General features: G+C 45.0%; 2 protein-coding genes across 2 annotated transcripts in view; both read right to left on the bottom strand.

Annotated features, from left to right (window-relative positions):
* Positions 1-80: 80 nt before the first annotated feature.
* Positions 81-7,339, bottom strand: LOC111845828 (annexin A13-like). Its single transcript, XM_023815505.2, has 11 exons — positions 7,209-7,339; positions 6,420-6,495; positions 5,876-5,970; positions 5,296-5,466; positions 4,956-4,989; positions 4,450-4,529; positions 4,239-4,307; positions 2,057-2,158; positions 1,681-1,756; positions 1,292-1,404; positions 81-1,207 (listed from the first exon to the last, which is right to left on the bottom strand). The coding sequence occupies exons 1-11, from the start codon at positions 7,221-7,223 to the stop codon at positions 1,088-1,090; spliced, it is 951 nt and encodes a 316-aa protein (XP_023671273.2). The 5' UTR covers positions 7,224-7,339; the 3' UTR covers positions 81-1,087.
* A 7,420-nt stretch (positions 7,340-14,759) lies between these two features.
* Positions 14,760-21,956, bottom strand: part of gpr158b (G protein-coupled receptor 158b) — a 36,185-nt gene continuing 28,988 nt past the window's right edge. The window contains exons 7-11 of the mRNA XM_023815758.2: positions 21,628-21,866; positions 20,011-20,149; positions 18,040-18,145; positions 17,365-17,511; positions 14,760-17,231 (exon numbers count right to left, since the gene is read on the bottom strand). Coding sequence (XP_023671526.2) covers positions 15,396-17,231; positions 17,365-17,511; positions 18,040-18,145; positions 20,011-20,149; positions 21,628-21,866 — 2,467 coding nt within the window. The 3' untranslated portion in view covers positions 14,760-15,395. The remainder of the gene's footprint in view (positions 17,232-17,364; positions 17,512-18,039; positions 18,146-20,010; positions 20,150-21,627; positions 21,867-21,956) is intronic.

The raw sequence follows: 21,956 nt of genomic DNA, 5'->3' as shown, positions 1-21,956 counted from the left end.
AGGAAGCTACGTAGGTAATGAATCTGTCTGGATTATCATAGTGATTCTCTGGAGGTACAAAAGCACCCAACATCTTAAGCTGCGTTTATCAGGTTTTTATTTGTTTTGTTATATCCTTACATCTTTGGCTATACTTGGCGATACAGACTAAATCAGTCTGGCCCAATACACATGCTTGTTAACTTGCAATGCGCGCGCCTCCCTGCAGATTGCTCTCTATGTCAGACTGGTGTAAGATTTCCGTTTAATTTACACCACTAGCAGCTTAGTAAAAGTACACCTAGATATTCAGATGTCTTGCATAAAAACAATATTACAGGAAAAAACACATTTAAAAAGCCAGTGTTATGATCCCAGAAAACTGCAGCATAAAACACTATAAAGAGGAATTACATTAAAAACCACATTATGTTAAATACCACAGTGCCTTAATGTAATATTATATCATAGTTTCAAGAGCCTTAACAGTGTTCCCAATTGCATATATAATGTACACAAATGCTACAGATTAATTGTTTAGACTGAAATTAAATGGCACAAAGTTTAAAATCTGGTGTGAAATGTGTGCTGAGCTGCCTTTCGCGGGGTAGCACTACGTATGAAGGTGATGAGGTAAGATGATGTCATCGGCGTGAATGCAAACCCGATCAGTTTTAGCTGCTAAATGACAGGCGATGTCGGCAGTGAAGAAATGATCAGAGTGCTCTGCAACACCATTAACTTGGCATAACCTGGTGAAAATCTGAACGAGTGCCTGGTCACCCTTTAGTGACACGTGCATGGTGTGCAGTTCTGTGACACTAAGGTTGTGTTACAGCAGTGGTAGTCAGACAGGAAACAGGAAGTAAGAGGACAGGAAGTAATGGCAACATTTTTTTAAAGGAGTTTTCGGACAGTAAGCTGAAATCTGGATCTTTGTCATTTGCAGAAAAGGAAGAGGATTATTTGTTTAAAAATTAAACATAACAGAAGATTCTACTCCCACCCATGTGTGTTTTCAAGGCCAGTGCAGCAGGTGCGTTATAAGTCAGAATCCTGGAGTAATGAGGCAGTTGGTTGCCACTAGAGGGCGCCACACTATTGGACTTCAGTGGAGGATGGCTATGAGGAGTCGTTTGAAGTCACCGCTGCATTCCGCTTCCAGAGCATCCTTCAGGGACACATCATATTTCTCGAGATACAAGTCCTTGATGGTCTCCAGGTCAATCTAAGATTGGGTACAACCATAATAAGTACAACCATTACAAAGCAGAACTTCCTCAAACGCTGTCTGATGAGGGGGTCACCGTACCTCGGAGCGGCCGGCGATGATGCGGATGAGGGTGTCCTCGTCTGTGCCCGCCCCCTTCATGGCAGCGTTCAGGCGTCGAGCGAAGAACAGCTGCGGGCTCTTGGCACACCTCACTGTAGGGATTTCCCAGAAGTAAGGGGGGGTCGGTGAGGGGGTCATTGAGGGGGGTTAGTGAGTGGGTTAGTACAGGGGTCTGTAAGAGTGTCAGTGGGGGGGTCAGTGAGGGGGGTCAATCTCCAAATAACGAACCAACGCTAACTTTCATACTCTCACACATGGGTTAATGGAGTATAATGAATGCTTTTGTCCAAAAAGTGTGCATCATTCTGGCAGGAAGGGGCGTGCGCGGCGAGGATCATGGGAAAATGAGATGTTGGCGTGACGACTACCGAGAGTGACATAGCAGTCCTTCAGGGTCCCGGACGCCTCCTTGTCGATGGCGTCCAGGATCTCTGTTCCGGAGAGCTACAGAGTAGACAGCAGGATAAAACGATACAGCTCGTGTTCCAGAAACGGCGCAGAAGACCAAGCATATAGAGGTAACTACAGCTTCACACCCAGAAATCAGCCGAGAAAAATTTCCCAGCAGAAGTGATGGAGAACACATATGTTTCACGCTTCCAGAGTGTGCAGCGACACCTTTCATATCTCAGGTCTTTTTGCTGATTTATTTTTATCCAGAATCTGTGGAATATTAAGTGAATAGAGTGTGAACACAGTGGTGAGCTACACAGGATGAGCAGTGTCATCGCGACGGGAAAATACCGATTCATATATCTTGAAAGTGGCCTGAAGCTGCAGGTAGTTCCTCTGCGACAGGATGTAGCTGAAGGTGGACTCATCCGTCCCAAAGCAACCTTCCCCAGCCTACGGAAAACACATATTACAAAGCAGGACAAGTGCGGACAGTTAACGCCTGTGAGAATGACCTGTTAAAACAATGCTAACACAGTGGATTTCATCAACTTTTATATGGTGTGAAATGGTGCTGTACACAATCAGGAACTGTAAGCATTTTTATAAACATGAACATAAATTGTCGCACTGGGTATTCTGCGTCCCCTGGCTTGCAGCAGAACGTCTTTCAGAATCATTCATGATGGTATAAACCTTAAATTTCATCACAGTGGAGGGCAAGAGGATTCTGATCTGCTACATGGGATGGAAGATTCCAGTACATCTTGCATAATTCAATAAATCTAAAGGCCATGGAGAGACTTGCTACAGGTACACGGGCTGTGACCGAATAGGGCTGTTCACCATTCAGAATTAAACTGAGAAATGACTCTGAAGTTCCAATTAAGGAAGTAGAATTAAAATGGAATTGAATTCAAAGAAATCCATATGCATAGTGCAGGTGCTGCTTCTAACAATACAGCTTACTATTTCAGTATGAATTATTCCTTTTAACACAATAATATGCTGCATCTTTGCTATAAAAATGCCATGTTGTTCAGAATGAGAGAATGACTAGAAAGCCAAGCAAACCAGCCCTCCCCAGTTGGCACAACTTCCCTACACATTCCCCGCCATCACATTTTTCTCTGCGACTGTTGAGACAATCTTCAGACCAGAATGTTACAATGTAAATGATACGCAAAACCTTTTAAGATTTATCCAAATAAATGCAGCAATTCTGAAGAATGAGTGATGTGCGTTGGACCACCACCCGATCCATCTGAGAACCCACAGACACTCACAAGAAAAGCCCAAAAGAATGCAGATACACATAAACAATAAATGTCTACAGATGCATATTGATAAAATAGGCTAAAGGTTATACACAATGTTACAGTTATGCAAATATAAAATACACTCTAACCACTCAAACATATATAAGCTCAGTGCATATCAGTATTATTACAGTTAGATTTTTTAATTTCATTTTTATTGACAATTTTCATATGAAATCCAGTTTAGTTTTATTTGGGCTTCAGTGTGGCTTTATTAGTTTTTATTTTAAAGATGTATTTCTATTTGTTTATATATATTATGCATGTTGTCTGATCTTTAGGAAATCCTGCGTGAAAACACAATGCACTCAAAATGTATTAAAAATGGGCAAAACATGTTCCAGGTATTGTTAATGGTCATCTAAAAGGCAACATACTAGATTATGTCTCCGCAAATGATTTCCATCCATGCAAAAATTAAATTAAATGTGCTAAATAGTAAAACACTAACGTAAGGCATTTGACATTAGTTATTATTATATGTCAGTTAGTTTTGGAAGTAATTTTTGTAGTTTTTTTATAGTTTTAATTTCTGTATTTAATTTCAGTTTATGAAAATGTTTTAGTTTTGTGAATGATTCTAACTCTCTAGGGTTGCAAAAGTATTTTCAGTGGATCGTGGGGTTTCTAGCTTTGCTAGACTAAATGACATTCTTGTGTTGTGTGTTTGTGTTGAATTTCTTTGAATTTAAATTAATTAAATGCTTCTTACTCTCATTCCAAATCAAATTCCCAATTCAGCATCCTGTGGAATGTGGCCAATTCAATTCAAATTCCAATTTATGAATGGAATGGGACACAATTAATAAATTCTGAATTATGTACAACCCTGCTACTGAATGGGATGAATTGTGGGGAGGGTCTCAAAAAAAGTTTCATATGATAAGCTATTTTATTCAGATTATTGGTTGTCATTTCAAGTACTGAACAGGAACAACAGATGAAAATAAGCCGACAGAGCTAACTCTAGCTCATTTTTAGCTTTTGTTCTATTGACCAATGAGCACTGTCCCAAACAAATAAATAGACAAACCTCACCCACCCATCCATCCACGGTCATACAGTGCAGGGTCAGTTGAGGGAGCTTCATGGAACATATGAAGGTGCAAAGGTCTGGCTACTCTGAGCCTCAGGTGTCTCTCTGGGATTAAATCATGACGTGACGGGCACAAAGATACTGGAAACGCCTCAGCTTCTGGCAGACGTGACCTCACCTCGAAAAGGGTCGTGGCATCCTGCTCTGCCAGCTCCTCATTGACCTCGTAGCTTCCATCCCTGTTCGCCTGCGGGGGCGCACATGCCGGGAATTAATTATCTTAATGGACCCTGCCAGAAATGAAATTGGCTACTTCTTGGCACTATCCAAGAAGGGAGATTAATGAGAAGACAGGAACGTCAGTGTAATGGTGAGGATGCAGCCTCTACCTGCAGAAGGGCCATCAGCAGGTTCCTTACGTCCCCGCTGGTGTCCCCTTCGATGTCTGACTCCAGGTCACGCTCATGCACTGGGATGGCAGACAGGGTGACGTGTGGGTGGGACTGATACAGAGGGGTATACAGGGATGGGGCGGGGCCACAGGGGCATTGGCCTCAACTGAAAACTGATTGGCTCCCGGAGTGGCCCCACCCCATCACTCACTAAATGAAAACATATCATTGGCTAATGACATGGTTGGCCCGCCTGTATGAATTATGGCCCCTCTTATGCCCTCCTCTTTAACAATTCATGGAATCGCCCCAGGTTTCACAGAAGATAAATGAGCATCCTGAGCAGAAGTCAGATAAAAGGTGGGAACTACTGAGCTGAAAATGCTGGTTAAGAACCTGACTAATTGTTTCATAAATATCATACTTAGCTGAGTATAACACTTACATGTAAAAATATGGCACCAAAATCACTTAGCATTCAGACTTATCGGCAGGGGACTTACCCTGGAAGTAAGCTCCCTTACAGCATAGAATATCCTGCCAGAAAATATGGTGATGAGTACAGTGGTTCAAAATGTCAGGGCTGTGTTTTTAGAGGGTCATGAAACAGAGTTCCCACTTGTTAGAGCAGTGTTTCCCATTCCAGTCCTTGGGGACCCACAGTCGGTCCATGTTTTTGCTCCTTCCGAGCTTCAGGGGGAGCAAAAATGTGGACTGTCTGTAGGTCTCCGAGGACCGGATTGGGAAACACTGTATTAGATCCATTTTTATCAATATCATGTGGCGATCTGTTGTCTTATTAGAACGACAGGCACTTTCATGAATGCGATTAGATGCTGACACCTGATTGGTGCTGGTGCACAGGATCTCAACCAGCACGTCCTCGTCTGTGCCAGCCCCTTTCATGGCCCTCCTCAGCTCCTTGGCGGCATAGACGTGAGGAGGGTCCAGCATGGCGATGATGGCCTTCTCAAAGCTGCCGGAGAGCTCCTTCTTCAGGACCTCCTCCAGCTCCTGGAGCCATGGCGACAGGTCACGTGATCACTCCAATCCATTTCCAGCTCAAACCAATCAGACGCCAGTAGTGATGGACAAGATAACACTTCATGAACCATTTGCTGTATTTTCTGACTCCACTAGATGGTGCTCTCTGTTCAAAAAATGGGCTCAGTACATGCCCCAATGCAAACCATGAGCACCATCTAGTGGGGTCCAAAAATACAACAAATGGTTCATGAAGTGACATCTTGTTCATGACTAGACACAGGTAATGCCACACCTACCTATGTGTCTCTGTGTGTATATATACAGTGTATAAAAACATGCCTGTCTTTAGTACAACTTTTTTTCATTGTATAATCTGTTTAGGATAAAGGACAGTGTCATTAGTGATCCATGCAGTGAAGCACGTAAAACGACTTACATCGTCGTACTTGTCAAAATAAGCTTGTTTGATTTCCATTCGCTGAGCCGCAGAGCGGTTGGCCAGGATGTCGATTATGACATCTTCGTCTGTCCCTAAAGATCAGAGGCATAGATTTCAGAAGCTGGAAAAAAGCCAGTGACCGAGGTAAAAGAAAGCAATAGTGTGTAGCTTGTGGTATTAGCGTAACAACTCCAATTGATATTAAAACTACTTAATAAAAGTAAATATAAATAATACATGCTGACCTACTCTACATTTGGTAAACTGCCCCCCCCCCCCCCCCCCACCCCTTACAGACAAGGGGTACCAAGCTGTGTTCTCAAAGCCAGCTCATTAATTCGTCAATTACACTTATTAAACAGATATTTGTTTTTCATATCATCTGAAGATTGTAAAAGCACCGCATTTAACCAAAGCAACACTGCTTTTGTAGTGAACCGGAAAGGCTGACAGATTTATCACCAGTAAGACGGTCGTACGTTGCATCCCGCAGGGGCACTGGATCCGCCCCGCCCCACAGGACCCTGAGCGTCAGACTTACCCAGACCCTTGCAGGCTTTGCGTATCGCTTTAATATCCGCGACCACGTCGAAATCGGGATATGGTACTACTGTTGGCTAGAATGTTGAGAGAAAGGAAGGGGCTTTGGTGAAATATGCATAGTCTATAAAATGTAAATATTAGAAATTTTTAGTGCACGCTGGTATTTAAAAGGGCGGAAATGCCGACTCCCCGCACTGCAGTTTTATTTAGAGCCGAGATGCAGAATGGACGCTCTGTGCGCCGCCGCCTCCGCCCCGCCCGCACGCGCCGGCCGCCGTGCGCCACAATGCGGCGCTATTGATTCGGCTGGATTCCGGCAAGTTCCCTACGGGTGGGGCCGCTTTCCTCCCACGCATTGCATAATGCAAATTACTATTCTTTAAATAATGACTAATAAATAATGATAACAATAACAATAGCAATAATAATAACAATAATAATAGTAATAATAATATAAAAAACAAGGTGACTGCAAGTATTGGAGGGTCATGAATTATATTATGCTAGCCTATATAAGTCAGTTTTTGTACTGTCACGCAGAAAACTTTTGAGAAAGAAAATGTATTACTTCGGCAATCTATCCGCTTCTTAATTTCACTTTAAAATAGCATGACGTATTTCAAGGTGGCGCCGTACACTAACCGTGGCGGCCGATGTCGTCGGTACAGATGACTGCGCATTTCTCATTGTAACGTTTATCTCATTGTAAGTTCGCTCACACAAATGTCGGATATAAATAACCGGCAGATTTGGGGAAACCACCCCCAGGGGAGGGATCAGTACTCACCTGGACGTTGCCCATGTTGGCGTGCTGTCGGACAGACTGCGGCTTGGTTTCGCTGCTCCCTTCAGCACTGGCCCGGGACACCAGCCCGAGCCGCCCCGCCCAGCCCAGCTCCGGACCGCTTACGTCAACGTGGCCGCTGGGCGGCTCCCGGAGAGCATCTCCATCATGTCCCCCGTTATCTAGGTCTATAAATCCAGCATCTGCTCTTAGCAGCCGGTACCATGGGCCATTTAATAAATTAATTCTTTACATAAGCACCTCGGTGTGTTTTGTGAAACATACATGTTGGGATTAATTGAACAAGCAGAGGATAAATCACCTTCCCTTAATGTGGTTTGCACCGCGGGCCAGATGTTGATGACCACCTTCATTTTGATGCCTGGAAATTAAACATGGCTTATAATACAGTCGCAGCCGACTCTCCTGCATTTCACTTATTTCCACTTGGCAATCACTCCCCTGCTGGGGGGACACAGGCAGAGTCCGTCCCTTATTTTATGAATGGACCGTTTACATCTGGATACGGACACTCTCAGCTCGACCGGCTGTAATATAATGCCGGTGTCGCTTTGCCAGCTTCTGGATACAGGATAATCACCGAGACTGTAAACTCGCTGTACCAACATGATGCATGAGTTATTTATGGATTCAGCAAAAAAAATAAAAAGAAGAAGAAATCCGTGGTACACAGACACGCTCATCTAGTCACGCAAAAAAACGCGTCTTTGGAAAACCCAGGCAACATGCAAGCCTCCAGAAGTAGCCTATACCCACCATCGTCATTGAGATTATTTTACAATTATGATTATTATACAATCATTCCTTTATTTTACATGCTTTGATAGTAATCGTATTCTCGTGTACGCATTTTGAGAGCTACATTTCCACGGATATATAAAAATACATTAAGCTGTAGGGGTAAACCTGACCTTTTAACAGCGTTTCCGCATTCAGACCAAAAGCACGCTGAATTATTTAAGACTGGCTCTGCCGTAAGGAGGTCTGGCTACTCAAACCGCAGTAAATTACAGTCTTGTATGAGTACAAAAAAGGACCGTCTTTGCAACCAGAATGGGACCGTATCAAAGTTAAGTTTCAGTATTTGTACTGTAAAACATACGCGGTATGCATAGCCCTGGGAATTTTCCTGCAAGAAAAAAAAACAGGAAAGCAGGATACAGAAAAAAAATCCCGGAGGTAAAGCAGAAAAAAAGCGATATACGCCATAACACCATCTACATTTTCACCCTATTCTTTAGGGACATCTTTTCTGTGGGTGTTATCATGGAAGTTCCATCCCACGCAGTCATGTTCCACCACCCGATGCCTTTACATTTTCCTTGTGTTTTTGCCTTGTGGCCACAGGGTGGCAGCATTGGCAACCCAGCCGTTTCACCGCACATTATCATCCACATCCTTTTCAATAAACCAAAGCGGCAGTGGGTTTGCGCTTACTGTAATAATCGCTCCCCAGACAGTAACAGACCTAACGTTTATGTGGCCATCTAGTGAAAATACGGTTTTTATTATATGTTGTTACTATTAGGCAGAATACGGGTTAAGCATGGTGCTGTGGCAAGAGATAACCAGGCCTGAGCTTACGGGTAACTCTCTTAATGAAACCCAACAGAGCACCATTAGTCTCAGTGAATATCGGGGCTATGTAAATGGCTGGTGGGTAGGAGAGGGAAAAGGTCATGAGTAATGGCTTCTTGGTAGGCGGGATGGTTTAATTTGCAGACTGGATACATGTGTATTTCCTGGGGTTAGCCTAGACTTGTAGTCAAGACCACCTAAACCAAGACCAAGACACTACCAAGACCAGAGGGTATCGAGACCAAGACAAGACCAAGGATAACTGGATAAAACAAGAAGAGCATATACTGTACTAAACACATCTAAGCACATTTATCAAAACGGTAATTTGTAAAGTAAGAAAATAAATGTATCCAAACAATGTGTTAAGTTAAAAAAAAAAAAACGCTCCTTCCGTGTGCCACAGCCCCTTGTTAACCCCTTGTGGGATCCCCGCGTGATCAGCTGTTTTTGGTTGTTGTCATTAGTCCTCTGTATTTAGTCCACGTTTCAGTTTGTTTCCCCAGTCCGGTCATTGTATTGTCCATCTGCGTTTTGCCTGCCTTACCTGTAATTAAACCCCGTATTCCCCGATACCCTGACGTCTGCGCCTTTGTCTCCGTTCCAGATCGAGTTCTAGGTAATTTTTTTTCCGAACTGGTTGGTTCGACTTTTAAGAAATTAGAGTTCTAATGAGTTTGAGAACCGAGGTACCACTGTACTATATACCAATACAAACTGCACATCAAATTGTGCATTAATAAGAATAAGGACAAGTGCTTAAAAGATTCTGACATCTTGATGTCTGCAGTGGCATGTCATTACACATTTAACTAACGTTTAACTAGCGCTACATTTATTTTGTGCGTATAACGCGTATTTTGATTGGATGAGCGCCAATGTCTGAATCACAACAAAATGCATGTATGTCATTGATTTGTTGCATTTGAAGGGCACAAAAGGCGAAATAATAATAATGTTGCATTATCGAACATTACGTTGTGTGTCATGGATACTTTTCGCTCCAAATCTCCTGACCACTATGTTGATCTGAGACAGCAAGACCAAGACAGCGAGACCAAGACAAGACCGAGGGATATGAGACCAAGACAAGACCAAGACCAAAGACCGTCGAGACTGTGAGAAGACCAAGGCCACGTAAAAGTGGTCTCAAGACCGGTCTTGAGACCAATATCGGTCTCGAGACATCCAACTCTACTGAATTACCCGACTGTGTATCAATAAAGAAGTCTTTGGTCAAAGACACTCAAACAGATTCTGCAATGTCGGTCCTAACACACTACATGATCTTTGAACCATATCTTGCCATCAAAGCCTTAGATATTTCCTTCTTGATGTTCTCCAGTATGGAGGTTTATAGTTCAGGTCCAGAAAGTAAAAATCCAGACCAAGATTTTGTCCCAATCAACCACTTGAATGTCGTGACCTGCTCATCCGATCCTCCTGTGTGCCACGCCCCCTTGTTACCTCGTGTGGAATCCCGGTGTTTTCAGCTGTGTCTAGTTGTTGTTAATCAGTTTTGTGTATTTAATGCTTCCGAGTCTGTCTTACCACAGTCCGGTCATTGACGTTTCGTGACGTTGCTACCTGTTTGTACCTTGCTGTTTCCTCATTAAACCCCGTATTTACCTGATTTACCAACTCCAGCTCCTGCGTCCCCGGTTCGTGCCCCGACGTACGTAACACTTGACTATAAAGAGTCACAGTCACAGAGTACTCAACTGTTTGGTTGAAACAACATCTTGGTCTGGATTTTTACTTTCTGGACCTGAACTATCCACCTATTTCCCTGTCATATAGCTTTGCATGACCTCAGTCCCTGTAGTTGAAAGTCAAGGGTTGAAAGTTAATTCAACGCTTTCTCTCAATCTCCCTTCTCTTTGACACTTTCCTCCTCTCAAGGATATTTGCTGTTTTGTTTTAATGACTCAGGTCCCAGATGGAGTTTTGATAGATCTCTGTGGGTGACTGAGAGTCTGGACTGAATTTATTTGTACGAGAGGCTGGCCTTAGTTCCTGCCTACAGGTCAAAGTATTATGCAAAACAAATGTTAAATGCTCCAGTAATATTTTTCAATTTACTTGACAAAAGACTTGCAGCTTTTTTTGAATCAGAACAAATTAGATTTCATGTCGTCAGTGGAAACAAATTAATGAATGTAAGTGAGCCAGTATGTGTCAAAATGGAAGTTTTAAATGCTTTTAAAGCATTCATACTATTTATAGCTGACCACAAAAAAACTTGACAGTAAGTTTCTCAGGAGCTTGAATGTACCTTAAAGTTGCATCATCCTTATTGTGATTCCTGGAGCAGTAATATTTACATCCGCCACATAATCCATGCAATCTGTGACCTAAAACTGCTTGTTTCTCCAGCTGTCCCTTCTCAGTCATCTCGAGTTCTGATTCAAGATTCAACCACCAGAGATTCAATTTGTTGAAATACATGTCAGATATCTGCTATCGGCTAACTGTGGGGAATTTCTTTCCTCAGATATAACAACACTCTGTAGGTGGATTCGAAAAGAATGAAAAGGGAATTAATTACACGAGGAAGAAAATGGCTCAATGGATCTGGTTGCTCAGTTTTATAGAAATATTTATTGCATGGAAGGTGTTAAATTTGCATGCTATCACAATATAACACAATTCTACCAAATAATTCCATGTGGATGCAGTAGCCCGTCATAGAGTATTATCATAACAAGCATCAGATACCGTCATTAAGGTACAGTTTCACTATACAATTTATAACAGTCCAAATACCAAAGTTCCAGAAGGGCAGTGATACATTAGTCCTACTAGTTGTTGCCATGCAGAAGGTAACGGAAACCGCTACAAACATTGTGTGACATCGCCCATGTCGATGGGCACAGTGGGAGCTGAAAATTGGAAATAAAAGCGGAAAATCGCCACAGCAGAGTCCAAAAAGGAGAGCGCAAAGAAACACGGAAACCACGCCAGCTCTGCGAGTTAACAGTCGGTGAGAGACCAGAGATTGCATCTTTGTGTCAGTTCAAATGGTTTTTTGGGGGTTAAAAATAGATCTTAAAATGTGGCCCAATCCAGCAGTGGCATAAGCTTCTTATAATGGGCCCCAGTGCAAGACTTTTTGGAGGGGGGGGGGGTTGGGGGCTTCTCAGTTCTGGACACATGTCCATGCACGCAAACAAGGCCTCTGACCGTTAATGGTTAAATCTTACAGATGTGCCATTACAGATGTATCTTTGTGAAATAATCTTGAGCTATGCAAAATGACCTTTAGAGCCTTATCAGACAAAAGGGAAATTAACAAACTGGACACTGTGAGCGAAACAGATTTGCCAAACAGGTAAATGGTATATATAATTTCGTTTCCAGCATTTCGTAATGCCAAGTAATATGCTTATATAAGTTAAACGATTAGATCAATAGCCTCCCGATCCTCCATGTGAAGGGCTCATTGGGCCTCAGTGTCCCCCCCTCAACCCGACTTTGTGGGCCCTAGTCAGGCTGTATCTGCTTATAGCTCTACCAGTGCAATCCATGTTTGTTTCTGGGTTTCAATAGTGCTAGTGTTTTAGGGACATGCGCAGACTGTAAAATCAACCCTAAGCTTTACCTGCATATTCAAAGCGTCATAAAAGCGTCATCCTATGTGATGAGCAGTGGCATCAGGTTGACCCCAAACCATCCGAGATCTGCTTGAAGCGTACGACCAGCTCCCGTGGTCAGTTCCTGCCCTCTGTGGGTTTTTCATGCATTTTGATTCCCATTGGCTGTCTACAGCCAATCACGGCAGAGGGTCTCGGCATGTGACACTCCCGATATGCTGGTCTCCTACATACCGTATACTGCCAGCGCTGGGGGGATAAGCGTGAGTCAGAATGAGGTGATGCCATGCAGGGTTGTAAACTCTGCAAGGCGGCATGCAGGTGACTGATTGTCTCCCTCTCAAAGGTAACCATGGGATACGGTTGCCGGGGGCCGACTGGAATCAGGCTGGCATCGCACGGAGCGAAACGAATCTAGGCAGCGCAATCCGTGGCCAAGCAGTCAGATACAGTGGAAGTTGGCATCCACGTGTCACAGGCGCTATTCAAAGATGTCCCCCCCCCCCCCCACCCAAGATGGAACACGTGTGCTGGCTGCTTGATGACGTACATCAGGTTTGAGTCACCGATGTTAAGACGCGGTGCACCATGCCCTCGAGCCGGCGCAATTCCATTTTCATTAACGTCACGTACAGTGATGTGCTTTCAAATCAGAGCGCCCGTGTGCTATACAGCTACGGAGCATCAGGCGACAGCAGGGGGCGTGAGACCTTGAAGGTCATCGCTTTCGCCAGACAAGTTTGATGTCCTGCTGCTCTGTGTTAACTTTCAAAACGGAACCTTGGAAATAGGCAGTGAAAACACAGCACATCTGTTCATCTGTCTGCACACAGGCCAGCAAATTAATTAGGCTAGTATGCCATCCATCCATCCATCCATCCATCCAATAAGCTGGAGCTTATCAAAGTGAGGTCATCACCCTGGACAGGATGCTAGTCCATAACAAAGAACATATAATATACTCACACTTGACAGGCAACTAAGAGATGCTAGTTAGCCTAAGTGCATGTCTGTGGACTGTAGAAGGAAACCTGCCCAAAATGTAAGCTGCACGCAACCACGAAGCAGAGACAGAATTCAAAACCTCAAGCCTTGAGGATGTGAGGTGATGATGGTGCCCACTGAGCCATCCCAGTATAGTACGAGATCCCCGTTCTGTGTTTTCAATAAATGAACAAATGTTCTGATTCTCCTGCAAAATCTTAACTAGTAAACAAATTAAAACCTGGAGAAGTTCCATGTTTGAAATATCATCTGTCAATATTATTTATGTGAAATAAAAAAACAAGCACAGACGGTTATGCACCGGCTTCATTTTCAGAAGAATGTAACAAAGACCATAGAATTTATTCTAATGCGAAGCAACATCAAAGCACAACTAGAGGACCAGTATTGGTTCAAATAGAAATATTACATTAGTTACAACAATATATGTAATATTTTTAAAGCTTCATCTTATATTTTTAATGCGACATTCCATGGACATGAATAGTTCTATGATACTTTTTGAAGGAAAGTTCTTTTTTTTTGTTGTTGTTTTGTTACATTGAAATATTCTTTTTTACACTGCAGATAAACCACTCTGAACACGAGGGGTTAATCATCCTCAGGGGCGCCGCTAAGGATTCCGGGCCCCATAAAAACATTTTGTACTGGGCCCCCACCTCAAACCAATCCAATTATCTTCTGAATTTTTTAGGGCCCCTGTCACTCAGGGAATCGTCCTAATCACCCCCCCCCCTTCACGGCGCCCCTGATCATACTTAAGCACCTTACATGACAGCTTATCTGATGCATGGTCACAGCAAGAGGTGAGGGTAGACGATGGATGGGATTTCAGGCCAATACAGGGTCATTTGGGAACATCTGTACCGCCTATCTTTGGACAGTGGAAAAAAGAATGGAATAGCCAGGATAAAGCGATTGAAACATGGGGGGAACATGCAAAATCCATGCAAGTGGGGTGGGGTGAAAGTCAAAGCCATGGCCCTGGACCCCCCTCTACCTGGGCAACCAATAAACCAACCAATAAGCGCACAGAGAACCAAGAGTCAGCAACTCCAGAAGGAGGTACAACAGCAACCCCGGCAGGGATCGAATCTGACAGGATCTTTCCTTAACATTCATTCACGACACTTGCGTCTTCTCCATACTACGCACGTGCTCTTCAGACACAAATGACCTAAAAGACCACTACATCATGCTTAAAGAAACAATGAACAAAGAGCCTGGTTGAGAGGCCTTCAGTCAAACTTAGCTTTTTGTCTCATGGTGAAAGATTTGAGTGGAATGGAGTGATGGAACAGTAATCTGCAATAACCCGCCACAAGCCATCTCGTACATCTGCAGACAATCCATTGAATATTTTGACAGTTACTTCAACAGATTTATTTTTCCAAATGAGAGGTATTAGTATATACAATTTTATGTTGCTTCCAGTTTATTGTGCATTTGTGTTCCACGTTGTTCCTGTCACACATTTGGTTGTGAAACAGAATTGCACAATGATGGGTGAAAACTCTGGGTTTTGTGTCATATCTCTCTTGATCACTGTCTTGGTTGCAGCACCAAAAATCTCTTGTCCAACTGATCCAAAGGATGCAATATGTGGCTTGCAATGTGAGTTTCCCACAATTCATTAACTCAAGAGATGCGATGGCTGCACCGCGAAGAGTCCAACGTTGACAATGTGCACTAGGTGAGTCAAGATTTTCTACCACGCATATAAAGTGACTGAGTTGCATAATTATCAGAATACATCGTTACAATTCAGCACAGACGGAGTACGAATTTGGAATGCATCTTGGTACACAATTTTCTCCTTTCTCTTTGATAAAAATTTGAGGAAAGAACAAAGACAAAACTGGAAAAAGGCAACATGTGCAAAATCCCCTCTTTTTTCATCACCTTAAGTTCATTAAAAATGAGAGGGTTTGGTATTGTGTATAGAAAAAGTACATTGAGAACTCAATACAGAGAAGTCTCTTCCTTTTGAGTGTCATGCATTTTTCTCCGACATTGTGTCATCAAAGTCCCATGGGCACACGTTGACCACCTTGGTGCCATCTGCTGCCACTGGTTTAGAGTGCAGAGTATTTTGTTTCCCAGTGGAAGGGCTGCGGTCCTCTTCTTTATTATAGGATGTGTCCTCGAAGTCCCATGGGCAAAAGTCACTCTTGCTCTTAGCAGAAGTCTGCCCATTTGTGGAGCTCCTCCGCCTCTCGGACACTGGTGAGTCGCGGGTGCATTCCACATCCGAGACGCAGCCTCCCCCCACTTTCGACTGGCTGATGCGACGTTTCTCTGTAGATCTGCTGGAGGAACCTTTATCCTTGCTCTTGGACCTGCGTTTCTCATCATCCTTGTCTTTTGATTTCTCCTTGTCCCTCTCTGAAGTTTTGGAGGAAGATGTCCCTTTTCTTTTCGAATGCGAGTCCTTCCCCTTTGAGACGTGAGGTGGACTGGGAGCCTTTTCGGAATCAGGGGATGGAGGACCGTCAAAATCCCAGGGGCAGATGTCTGCTCTCATAGTGGATGATTGCAAAAGGCTTCCAGTGGATTTGGAGTGATCTGAATGGAGGGTCTTTCCTTTTCCTTCTGTTGGGGTGACACTTTTCTTGCGCCTGATTATATCTGGGGATCTTGCGGTCTCAGCTTTAGCCCGTGGCTCTTCAAAGTCCCAGGGGCACACATCTGCACTTTGAGGGGCACTCCCAGTGAGGCTAAGCGGAGCAAGAGGCTTCATCCCCTTCCTCAGCCCACGGCTCTCAATAACCTCCTCCCTGGAGGTTGCCGCTGACTTCTCTGTTGTCTTCTGGCTGGAACGTTTGCTGTTTGAGGGGGACTGATCCACGACTTTCAACTTTTGATGCAGTTTCCCCTTGGTTCCACTCCCATGGATGGTAGTTGTTTCGTCTGGAGCAATGGACACATGCTTCTGTACTTTGTTTTCAGAGGGAGTTGGAAGGTCCTCCACTTCCCAAGGGCAGACTTCGGAAAGGTCATACAGCTCCTTAGACCTTCCCGACTCAGAGCAAATGGACGGCTGGCTCCCACTAACCTGGTGCTTCATGATGCCGATCTTATTGGCGGTCTGACGGTACTCCACCGACTGGCTGATGATCATTTTGGGGTAGCACTCCGCCGATTCATTTATCTCCGACAACACCTTGTTGTCTTTGTTCTTGTTTACGCCTTTCTTCCCGCCGTCCTCTGTGGTCTGTGTTTTTCCTGTGAGCCCGAGAGTTTTTTCCTTGGCACTTGTGATGACGCTCAGGGATTTCTGTAGCATGGATGTCCTGAGATGCACAGGCTTCTTGTCCAGTGTCAGGTTATGTGCACTGGCAGATTTACATACCAGGGGTACCGATTCTGTAGACTCACCCTCGGCCTTCTCTGGGGACTTCTTCCCCAGCGTCTTGCCCATCAGTGTATCCAACAGTGAGTTCTCCATGGTGGAAACCTCCATTTGGTCATTGGCAGAGCTGTTTGGCTCGTCATTCTGGTCTCGGACGTGGTCGTAACTATGTGACTTCTTAAGGGAGAAGACTTTGTTTTTCAGCGAGTCTTCCTTGGACTTGTTGGAGTGGGAGGGGTCAAAGGGGTTTCGTCTGAGCGTACAGAGGCTGTTCCTGTTACTCCCATGATCCCCCGGGTCTTTCTCGTCCCGGCTGCACTGCCGACTCATGGTCTCCGGGATCTCCGTGATGCGCCTCATGAGGGAGCGACCCAATCCCTTCTTGGAGCTCCTCTTCTTCTGCAGATGTGGGTTGTTGGCCAGCATCTTCTTCCTCTTGTAGATCTCAAGCTGAGCGTATAGCTTCTTCAGCTCCTCCTAATTCACAGCAATACATATCGAACAAAGAATAAAAACCGCCGCATAGTGACACTCCGGTTTAGAGAGGTTGGACATTTCAAGTTCAGGATGTCGTGTGAAGTGCAGTGAAATAAGCAAACCCTGCACATACCCGAATGTCCTCGGGATCCAGGCTGTGCTCACTCCATGCCGACGTGATGCTGCTGTTGAGGTAGGACCCGGACCGGCCCATGTCCAGCTCGTCCTCGTAGGCCTCTGTGGCGATGTCATCCCTCGTGTGGGCGCCTGCAAACAGGAACTAGAAGGGCGGATCGAAGGGTTTTAATCGACTGCCATTATTTTAAGACAACGTTTACCCCCATTAAGTCGATGGTAAGTGTGTCTGCCCAGGGCTCCCAAAGTAATTACATTTCTCCGGGTGATTAATTGTGATGTGGTGGCAGTGGACAGAACACCATAAATGAAAGAGTGGGTAGAAAACAATGGCTCACATGCTACCGCTTCTGTAGACTTCTTATTGAGTTACACATCTTGGTCAGGCTGTAAATCCTGAGAGGTGTTTTTTAAACCCACCCCGGCCCACTAACCATGCTGGTTTTCAGTCCAGCGGAGCTCTTAATTAATTAGGTTCCATCGAGCCGTTGATTGAACGATCCGCACGATTAAAATCCTGTTAAACCAAGATTAAAGACTCTCCTTAATATCCCAATCATGTCAAATTAAATTACTGTTAGCAACAATGTTGTTAGGGCCCAAATCGGGAGGGTTGTTCAGTCCGGCCGTTGGATAGCTCTACCGTTGAGTACTGAACCTGTCGTGTAGTTACCTTAGGTACAAGTAGCAGTCCCAGGGTCACGGTCACGGTCAGCTGTGTGTGAGTGAAGAAAAGCATCAGCATCCAGTCTGGGTGCAGCCCCGGCGCCAACATAAACCTGCAGACAGAGACCCGATTAGACTGTTGGCATCTTCAGCCACTAGTCAAAGTGGGTTCATCTGAGGTCGGACATCGATGGGCTGGGAGTGCCGGCTCGGAATCGGTGTCAGCACAGCGCTGCGGTTTTAATGAAGTTACGCCCTTTTTACGGTACCCGTGGTGCGCGTACTACCGCACAGCGCCAAACCGACGGACCGTATCAGGTTCACATGTGAACCGTTTAGCTATAATGAGCCCCTTACGGAGTAAGGGGATGAGAAAATGCAAATGAGTTCAAAATAACAAGTCTGAGAATATGAAGTTCAGGATGTTCCCCGTATAGAGCTGCACTGCTGTAAAATCACAAGCATTTAAAGTTGTAGCATTAGCTTAATAGGACAAGGACCACAGCAGTATTCATAATTACATTTTTTGGGGTTTCCTGGTGAAGCATGAAAGGTTTTTCTACAAGCAATTAAACTCGGCGTTTCCATGAATAAGGCCAGCAGGAAAACAGCCCCGTCTGAAAGTGCTTATGCAAGGTATACGAGGACACAGAGGAGTGAGTTAACGCTTTCCTCTATTATAGCTCTTATCAGCTGGGATGGTTTGTTAGGGTGCAATTAGAGGCAAAGAAATGCACTGTTAATATCAAAGCAACCTGCTGTTCTAGTAACAAACGGTGCCCAAGTGCAAGACAGCAAAGCATGAAGGTACGTAATTAGACCACATGGCACTACTAACAGGACAAAGGTACTTTACTCAGTGACCCAGCAGCGGTGTTTGTCACTACTCAAACCATGCATTTGCAAGGGGCCCCCTATTGGTCACAAACAATCATTACACTGAGGGCCCCAAAGTGATTTTTTTCAGTGAGGTCCCAGAAACAACAAACTGCCCTTAATGGCACCACAACAACTGTATGTGGAAATGAGATCCAGAGATCAAAAACTGTTGGTAGGACGTGGCTGGATCCTTCTCCTGCTCTGGGTTTGACCAGCAGTTGCCTACGGGACTGTCCTCAGGTGTGTTAGAGTGAGCAGGCCCATGCGGAGAGATGGGCAGCTGGCAGGGAATATATTATAAGTGTGCCAGTGTTTATCATTGGCATGGTGCGTCGAGTGGGAGATGCGGGATAGGATTGGACAGTCCAGAAGCGACGCTGCCGTTTTGCTTTGAAGTTCACAGATGGCACCTTTTAGAACTTTCTAAGCAGCTCTGAGAAACTTGCTCTCCGTTGAATTTGAATGATTCAGTCAGAGGGTGAAAGCGTCTTGGATCTCTTCTAGTATAAATTGTGGCAGCCTCATTACACAGCTGTTTGATGTAGCAGGGAAACCAATTATGCTGTTACGATGTTATGAGTTGGGGTGGCGTTTTTACACTGTGAATTTTACAATACAGCAATGGCATTACAGTCACTTTTGGGCTGAAGGATGAAGAAGCTCACTTCAGGATGTACAGTTCAAAGGTGAGACATGAGTAAGAGGTCAGAGGTTGTCGGCACAATGAGGCTGGTACCCATATCTTAGAAAAGAGAGTTGTGCCTTCAGTTTTTGTTTTATTTTTTAACCAAAGCTTAGAATTAAATCAAATTATCTCTCTCTCCCTCCACCCCCCTGTCCTCAAGAAAAATGGGGTCAGTCTCTGTGGCTACTGATAGTGTTGAGTCTTCCTTTTATTTAATGCCTGTCTCTCTCTACGGGCTGACACTCAGGGCATGTCAATCCGCCATCTTTACTGTCACTCTTATTTATCGTTACTGTTACCATAGAAAATATGGAAAACGAGCACACATACTGAATTTAAAAAGGTCTGTAGTCATTTATGTTTTTCTTTCATTCTTTACCGAGGAACTAAAAGGGCAATTCTTAAGCAGCTTACCGGATAACATGGAATATTCCAGAGACGGTGAGCTCGTTGTAGATGGCTACGGCCATGTAGCGTGGCTCGTGGAATGCGGAGGGAACGGTCCGAACGGCATAGCAGAGATAGACACCCCACAGCAGGAAGACCAGCTCAGCTGTTCGGGTGAAAACAGACAGAGGACAGGTTAGCAGCAAGCATTCCTGAACGATACAATGCTGTGTTCCATTTCAACTGGAATACCCCCTGAAGTCAGACTTCCGACCTGGAAAGCCGGAGGAACCTCTACAACCCCGATCTCAGAGTTCAAGATGGCTGCTCCCTTTATCAACAGAAGTGACAGCTGTAGTTATATACTGTTAATTAGCACATGTGTTTCATTAAATCAGTTGTACATCCAGTACTGTCCAACTTCTATCTGTGGACATGTCGCTACTGTGTTTGTATGCGCAAAATACCATGTAATCCATCGTTATCAACTGGTATTGCTAACAATGGATTGCTAACAGTGAAGCTGGCTAAAACTGGTATTGCTAAATGGCTTTCCAACTTGTTGTCCTGGAACAGGGTTATCTCAGGTGTGACGTCATTCCCAGCTCCGACTTCCGACCTCCGAAGTAAATGAATACAGCATATGGTCGTTTTCATCTTGTGCTCATACATTCCTACAAGCTGGTATCTTATCGACTTCCTGGAGCATTTCAGTACCTGGCTGAATGCACAAATGCAGCTCCATTCGGTACTCACTGTAAACCATTTCAGCCTTCTGTAATAACTGCTGTAGTTTGGCTCACAGCAACTGAGAAACTGTCCCGGGGGGGGGTGTGTGTGTGTGTGGGGGTAGATCCTTCTTGCACACACATTCACAAACAGCTCAGGCAGAGCTGTGCGCGGCTCTTCCCACGGACTCCCATTGTACTTGTGCTGATTTTACATTTTCTGTTTGTTTTTGTCTTGAGGTTTCCATAACATCCACTTTGAGGGTTAAACATCAGGCACCGAGCTGCCGCTGACGCCTCCTCTGGAACCCACCCCCCCAGGAGCCGACTCTGAAGCCCCCTCTGGAACCCCTTCTGGAACCCCCTCTGAAGCCTGCTCTGGAACCCCTTCTGGAACCCCTCTGAAGCCCCCTCTGGAACCCCTTCTGGAACCCCCTCTGAAGCCCCCTCTGGAACCCCTTCTGGAACCCTCTCTGATGCCCTCTCTGAAGCCCGCTCTGGAACCCCCTCTGAAGCCCCCTCTGGAACCCCTTCTGGAACCCTCTCAGAAGCCCGCTCCGAAGCCCCTCTGTAGCCCCCTCCATCTCTGCCTGGTTTTTGACACCATCATTTGCTCTGAGACGGAGCTGCCTGCTCTGTTTAGACACTACACTGTCTGCCGGCTCATGATAATCCCCCTGCTCACTTGTGCTGCGTCTTTCGAGTCGCTGGACGCTTTTGTAACTGCCTCTGGTACAGTCAGCATGTTGGGTTACACCACTGCAAATCAAGCATTTTTCTTTTTGACAGTCGGGCTCTGTGGACAGCGTGTTCCTGTGAACACCGGAAGTTCAATGGAGACTCCGACGTCCAAAAAGATCGACGAGACTTTCCCAGAACGTTCTATCGCTACCGCGGGGAGACAGCCACGACCCACCAACTGCCATCATGTAGTCCCAGCGGTCCAGCAGGCACAGGCTGAACTGCTGGCCATCAGGCGTCAGGCCCATGTCGATCAGGGACCGGCCCCGGTCCATGTTCTGGAAGGCTGCCAGGGTCCAGGCCACCAGGAACCAGCACACGACGAGCAGGATGATCCCCAGCAAGCGAAGGACCCTCCAGCTGGTCATGTAGGGGATCCTCTGGGCGGTCCGAGACAGGAACACCTTCAGAACCCTGCGGCACCCCGAACGGAAGAACGTTAGGCTAGAGCCATGGCCAGAACATTCAGGTCACAAGACAAGTTCTTTAAATATAAATCTCAGC

Source organism: Paramormyrops kingsleyae, chromosome 4 (assembly GCF_048594095.1).
Source record: "Paramormyrops kingsleyae isolate MSU_618 chromosome 4, PKINGS_0.4, whole genome shotgun sequence".
Classification (NCBI taxonomy): domain Eukaryota; kingdom Metazoa; phylum Chordata; class Actinopteri; order Osteoglossiformes; family Mormyridae; genus Paramormyrops; species Paramormyrops kingsleyae.
This window is presented reverse-complemented; position numbering and strand designations above follow the sequence as displayed.

What these genes read in the sequence shown, in the direction of transcription:
- LOC111845828 (XM_023815505.2), bottom strand. An exon ending in ATTTTGACAAGTACGACGAT is followed by an intron (nt 5,467 to 5,875) that starts GTAAGTCGTTTT and finishes CCATGGCTCCAG; the next exon opens with GAGCTGGAGGAGGTCCTGAA. An exon ending in ATGCCACGACCCTTTTCGAG is followed by an intron (nt 2,159 to 4,238) that starts GTGAGGTCACGT and finishes TGTTTTCCGTAG; the next exon opens with GCTGGGGAAGGTTGCTTTGG.